The 7,500-nt window shown below is 41.7% G+C and overlaps 1 protein-coding gene across 1 annotated transcript in view; it reads left to right on the plus strand.

Moving 5' to 3' along the window:
- lmf1 (lipase maturation factor 1) overlaps window positions 1-7,500 on the plus strand; it is a 65,846-nt gene that overhangs the window by 48,631 nt on the left and 9,715 nt on the right. The window contains exon 7 of the mRNA XM_076264804.1: window positions 102-285. Within this exon, the coding sequence (XP_076120919.1) occupies window positions 102-285 (184 nt within the window). The remainder of the gene's footprint in view (window positions 1-101; window positions 286-7,500) is intronic.

The raw sequence follows: 7,500 nt of genomic DNA on the forward strand, positions 1-7,500 counted from the left end.
CTCTCTCTCCATCTCTCTCTCTCCCTCCACCTCTTTCTCTCTCCCTCCCTCTCTCTCTCTCTCTCCATCTCTCTCTCTCCCTCCATCTCTCTGTATCTCAGGTGGTGTTGATCGTGAGCGGTAATCTGAGTTTTCTGAACTGGCTCACCATCGTGCCCAGTCTCGCCTGCTTCGATGACGCTTCACTCAGCTTCCTGTTTGGGCGGAGCCAGGGCGGAGCCAGGAGCCAAGTACAGACAATCCAGGAGGAGGAGTCAGCAGGGAAGGCCCCACCCCCAACAAAAGGTACCAGCTATTTTTATTGGTCAGTCTGTAAGGCACTATCTATTTCTATTGGTCAGTTTGTAAGGTACCGGCTATTTCTACTGGTCAGCCTGTAAGATACCAGCCATTTCTATTGGTCAGTCTGTAAAGCACTATATATACTATATATTTCTAGTCAGTCTGTAAGATACCAGCGATTTCTATTGGTCAGTCTGTAAAGCACTATATATTTCTAGTCAGTTTGTAAGATACCAGCCATTTCTATTGGTCAGTCTGTAAAGCACTATATATTTCTAGTCAGTCTGTAAGGTACCAGCCATTTCTATTGGTCAGTCTGTAAAGCACTATATATTTCTAGTCAGTCTGTAAGATACCAGCCATTTCTATTGGTCAGTCTGTAAAGCACTATATATTTCTACTAGTGCTGTCAGTTAAACGCGTTATTAACGGCGTTAACGGAAACCTATTTTATGGGCGTCAATTTTTTTATCGCGAGATTAACGTTCATTTTGGTGTAACAAACATTGTAGTTTTTTCACATGCTCTTGCAACAACTAGTAACGTTAGAACAACTACAACACCACACCGATCTAGCCAGACCGGAAACTAAACAATACGCACTGACGAATGGAATGGAACAGAACGTTGTATGTGCTGCATACACTCCCCCTTTTAGGGGGAAGATGACTGATATAATGGAAATCTATGCTGCATCAAAGTGGAGAGCGAAACGTGCTTATAGTAAACTTACTAAATCTTGAAACAAACATGAATAAAAGGCACAAAATAAGGTTGGTGTAAGAGTTATCTGTGTGTTTATGGGATTAATGTGACCATGTTCCTATGTTTTGCTCTCTCCAGTTTACTAACAGGAGTGTCACGAATGTATGCATAGGTGCCAACTCTCACGCATTGGCCGTGAGACACACGCATTTGATTAGTTTCACACGCTCACACGCCACACCCCCGATTTCTCACGCTGAAGTGTCAACCCGGTCGGTCAGATGCCTGAAAAATGAGTTTAGCCTATCTATAGATCTACCTGTTGAGCCACGGTTATGCTTTCAGAGACGGTGAGAGGGTTCAAGAGCACCCCCTGTCTGTGGAATTTTCAAAATGTTCTCTCATTTGCGATGCTACTTCAGAAGCCATCCCAGGCGCATCCCCCCCCGCATTTCCCCGGCTTCAGGTATGCTTTGAGTATTATTGAGTATTTTTCACGCTGTGTCAACCTGGTAGGTCAAATACCTGGCAGATGAGGTTCAACTAAACTAAACCTATACATATGATATCACACATCATGTGAACGTGCGGAATCTAAGCTTTCCAATGATATTAGCGCCAAGTTGCTGTGATAAATGGTTCGCGAGAGAATTAACATTGAACCGACGTGCAATTTAGGCTAATCATATTTGCATTTACCCATTACTCTCGGTTTAATATTTCACTAACCCTTCACACAACACGTGGAAACCCCTATTTCACAATAAACAGCAAACCTACCGAATACGAGGATATAAAGCATGCCTCTGTGCAATAAGTGGTTCCTGAGTAATCCGGTTTTGAAATTGCAACACATTTCTACATAGCCTCATTGGGGCGAAATTATAATGTATTCTAATGTAAACTATTTGTCAGTAGGCCTACATACATTTTTGTAAATTGCTCAGCCATAGATTATCCCACTATCATGGTTCTTATATTGTCAGGTTCCAGCCAATCCCATTACAGATACATTTATATATTTATATTGGCATGCTTCCTAGTGACATTAATACAAAAATATGAAGAAAATCAAATAACGAGACACAAATATTGATATAAAGCCTGACATAAGCCATATGCAAACATTCACATCATGCAGATATGGGTACATCCTGAAAAAGGAATAGCATGTAGGCTATAGGCTATGGCCATTACAATGACCAATATATTATCTGAAATAAACTAGCTGAATAACACAGGTGACCACTTCTGCATAATTTCATGGAGTGCTGAAATGTACACACATTTTTAAACATTTCTGAACTGTGAAATGTAGCATATGTTTTTGTGGTTGTGAACTTATTACAATATCACTATAACTATTCCACCTGTGTGTGCATGGTTATAATTCTGAAGTGCAAAATAGCTTAGGCTACAGCACAAATATTTCCATAAAAATAAGCAAGTCTGACCTCTGAATTTATTTTGAAAGTGCACCTGATTGATGCATTTAAAAGTTAAAATATACAAACATTTCTTAAATTCTTACAAAACACCCACCCACTTTTTAAAATTGTTAGTTTTTAGAACAAATCCCCCGCAGTGTTGAAGAGATCAGTCGTCCCCCTCACTTTTGATAAGGTAAAAAGCCTTATAGGTACGCCAAATAAATAATAACCTATAGGTTTACACTAGGCTATGTAAAACTCCCCATTAACAGCATCACGTCACTAACCACAGCTAAGACTGCACAATCTCTATTCACTCTATTGGATATCTGAAGCCAGTTTGTCTACTTAGATACAGTAAATCCTCAAATTATGGCCGGGGTCTTAAGACAGTACAGGCCTTTAGGGGCAGGATTGTATTCGAGACAGCCCTTTATTTCTTATGCGAGTTTTATTTTGAGACATGCGTTTCTTGGAGCGGCATACTGGTAGACATGACATTTTCGGTTTAGTTTGATATTTAATTTACTTTTGGACTGTTTGATTATATTGTTAAATGTTGGGACTGATGGACACTGAAATCTGGGGAGGTATTTGATGATCACTATTACGTTCCATGTAGTTGAAAGAGTGTTGGGATTTCAAACAAACCATCCGCTTTCATGCGTTCATTGAACGTCCGCGGTGCTGTAATGGAAACCTTATTGCGTAGCCAAGTAGCCTATTGAGTTATTTTTAAATTATGCATGATTTGCTTTTTATTAATTTCGTAGGCTGGCTTTATTTTGTTATATAGAAGTATCTAAATAACCTGTTAAACTGTACCAGAATTCAGGAAATTGCATCTAGTCCAAAAAAAAAAACCCTGGTCCCAGAGATGGATTACTGCACGGGCCTTCCGGGCCCAGACCCAGGGGCCCAAGGTGTCAGGGGGGCCTGAAGCCCAAGCCTTTGCATGGAATCAGGATGTAGGCTATGAATCTGATTGAATTTAGTATTGCCCATCCCCAAAATGCACCAGAATACAGGAAATCACATTAAACAAATTAAAAAAAATCTGGGGGAGTACCCCCAAACCCCCCTTCCACATATGCAACAGTTAGTGGGGAGCCCTTAATACATCTGGGCCCAGGGGCCCAAAAGCTCATAATCCGTCCATGCCTGGTCCCTACACCTGAGAACCACTGATGTACGTTTTTTTTACTGTACGGTATAATGCTGAATGAGCCAAACAAAAATTTACGCAGCAACATTTTGGTTGGCCCCACCAAATCTCACTCCAAGGTGTTTTGAAAAGTTGGCAGCCCTGTGTATGGATAGGCAGTCAAACTGCCCATGGCTGACTAATTAAGTTCAGCAAGCTTAACTTTACATGTCACACATTCATTCTATCACTTGTAATATGAACGTAGCCTATTTCCTACAACTAGGTGAGATAATTGGCTATGCTATACTGAAGTTCCACAGTTAGCTAGCTAGCAAGCTAACCGCATGGGATATTATGGTAAGTGTACATGCTAAATTTGTATAATACATGGGGTATTGCAAACAAAAAAGGTTGGTAATGTACATCGTTTCGACATGAGTAAGTTACATAAACACAATTCTTCATAACTGCCATGTTAGTAAAATGATTGAATGTCCTGTGAATTAATAACTAGTTGTAACGTCAACGTGGGATTACTAGCTGTCTTTCAATGATATAATGTTAACATGTTTTCCGCTAAAATGGGGCGTGATGCAGATCAAATGTATCTTTATGATGATGCGCCGTTAGTAGGCTACGTAAAGGCATGCTGCACACACTTGGTTAGGCTAACGAGCCGGCCAAAGAGTAGTAGCCTAGGCTGACGCATTAGTTGTGTGCCGCCAAAGATTTTTTCACCGTCACTTGTTCAACATTCCTCTTTGGCTGCTTTTGCGATGCACTCTGCTTTCGACATTCATTTACATTAGATTCCATTCTTTTCAATACAACTCCGCACACCAGCATCGCACTTTGCAGCCGTGTAAATCACGATTCAGTTATATTTGGTCGCTGCTCCACAAAATCCATTGTTCATCCAGTGTTTGCCTGTTAAAAACTTCGGCGTTGATGTGTGTGGCAAGTGACAGTGCACCATAGACCTTAGGCCTATAAAATGGCAATGCACTCATGTTGAAAAGTTCCTTATTTTCAACTGAACTCAAAGATAATGAATATAGTATGAATATAATATTTTCTGTTTGTTATGCCCTTCATAATGTGTGTAGGCCTACATTTTGTGCATGCACTTCTGCAGTAGCATTTATTTCAGTTTATATCAGCTATATTTCTGAAGAATATATTGTTTTGCCTCAGGTCTGCTGCACATCTTTTGAAATTTGATTTGAATCAATATCTATACATGGATTTCTATGGAACGTCACGAAAACATGCGTGCGCAACCAAGAGGCAGAAAGCACCAGAGAACAGCATAGAGCAATGCAAAAGAGCAAAAGAATAAAATTAGTTTTTGTGCTGAAAACTGCACCAATTCGAAATCACGATGGCTAGAGAATGTTAAATATGTTCAATATCCCTAACGGAATGCATGTCTTGCCAAAAATGACAAAATACGATGTTATATTAATAATCCAAATGAACGTCAAACTTTGAAATATAGTCTGAAATGAGATGTTATTATCATTGAGACAACACGGGTATACAAAAAATCCGATTGTAGCTTACAGCAGCCGACTATTTAGGTTAAGTTTATAATGTTGTGGACGGCCACCAAGCGTATTCTGCCTCGCGGCTGCACGCGCATCTAGTTTTGTTGGTAAACGGGAAACCCGTGTATATTCAAATAGACCTGTGATTAATCGTGATTAACTATAGGAATTCATCGATTAATCGTGATTAAAAATTTTAATCGTTTGACAGCACTAATTTCTAGTCAGTCTGTAAGATACCAGCCATTTGTATTGGTCAGTCTGTAAAGCACTATATATTTCTAGTCAATCTGTAAGGTACCAGCCATTTCTATTGGTCAAGTGTTTTGTCCGGCTTGAACTCTCCTCTGGTTGTGATCCACCTCTGCTCTGGTCCTGCTCTGGTTGTGATCCACCTCTGCTCTTGTGATCCAATGTGTACGTGCGGGACTGATCCAACACACACACACACACACACACACACACACACTTGCTGTGATCCAACGTGTACGTGCGGGACTGATCCAACTCACACACACACACACACACACACACACACACACTTGCTGTGATCCAGCGTGTACGTGCGGGACTGATCCAACTCACACACACACACACACACACACACACTTGCTGTGATCCAACATGTACGTGCGGGACTGATTCAACTCTGATTGGTTGGTCAAAGTGCTTGAACAGAGGCGTCCATTCACAGCGAACGTGTTTACTCTGAACAGTTGCATTTGAGTGATTTTAGGTAAACATTCCAGCTCCCCGCATGTTCACAGAGAACGACCTCCTCAGACTGAGAACTACCTCCTCAAACTCTTTGTGTGTTTTGCAAACGTTGGCGGAAAAGTCAAGGCAAATAGAAAACTATTTGCGAACGCTATATTTGCTAATTTGAATGCACCTCAGATCAGGCTATGCTGCGGCCATGATCTGGCTGTGATGCGGTCGTCATGGGGCCCAGATCCAGTAGATGTTTGGTTTTAGGTAACCATGGTGACATGTCTTGGCCTCTGTCACAAAGCAGTGTTTGTTGATTGACAGGAGCTCTGTGGGCCTCGTAAAATTAAACACTGTCTGCAGACGCTTTTACTGCACCTCAGGGCAGTTTACCTACAGACAGCCGTGTGTGTGTGTGTGTGTGTGTGTGTGTGTGTGTGTGTGTGTGTGTGTGTGTGAGAGAGAGAGTGATGGTTCCACTTGAGATGAGCTGCTGAAGTAGGTCCATTACAGACACACACACACACATATACACACACACACAGTAGCAGACATGAAATCACAAAAATACACACTTATCATTACTCATCCACACATACACACACATGCTCACACACACAAGCATACAAAGACTATAATGATTAGTAAGAACAGCTTAGCAGAAGCCTGGGCTTTGCTTTCTTTGCAGGTTTACACACACACACACACACACACACACACACACACAGAGACTGAGTGTTTCTCCTGGTGAACTATAGGGACTCACACAGTCCAGTTAACGCCACTGAAGTGATTCCTGTAGAAAGCACCTAATTGATCTCCGAGGACCCACTGAGGCTCTCAGGCCAGTGAGAAGGCCTTACGTCAGTCAGGTGGGCATAACACACACACACACACACACACACACACACACACACACACACACACACACACACACACACACACACACACACACACACAGTGAGAAGGCCTTGCGTCAGTCAGGTGGGCATAACACTCCTAATGTGTCCAGCATGTGCTTAAAGGCACTTAAATATGGGACATATTCGCTCCAGACACTAGACACACACACACTCACACACATTTACAGGAGTTAGACTAAAACACAGTCACACACACACACACACACACACACACACACACACACACACACACACACACACATACACACACACACACACACACAAATCTCTTGCCCTAATACAGCGGTTCCCAAACTTTTCCCCCCGCGTACCACCGCCTACATTCCGACTCGGCTCGCGTACCCCCACCATCCGACACATAAACACATAAAAATGTAACGCATTCTATAACGCATTCTATGAACACATACAGAGTTTATAAATGATATACTTTAATTTCATGTTTCCATATCATTATGACCTGATTCGAAATTATGTATTTCTTCATGAATTAATTACAAAAGATTAAAATGTTCATTTTACACCTGTCCGCCATAGCCCTTTTCATCTCGCGTACCCCCTAGAAGCAGCTCGCGTACCACCGGGGGTACGCGTACCACAGTTTGGGAATCCCTGCCCTAATACATTCTCATACAGTAACTCAGAAGCACACTCAGACAACACAAATCCAAGCACACCATCTCCTTCTCATATACTCAAATGCATACACACTTGCAGACAGACACATACTGCACACACACACACACACACACACACAC

This window comes from Alosa pseudoharengus, unplaced genomic scaffold (assembly GCF_046254945.1).
Source record: "Alosa pseudoharengus isolate Yale_2024_CS ecotype anadromous, Long Island Sound unplaced genomic scaffold, YU_APseudo_1.1 YU_APseudo_1.1_scf_4, whole genome shotgun sequence".
Taxonomy (NCBI): Eukaryota; Metazoa; Chordata; class Actinopteri; order Clupeiformes; family Clupeidae; genus Alosa; species Alosa pseudoharengus.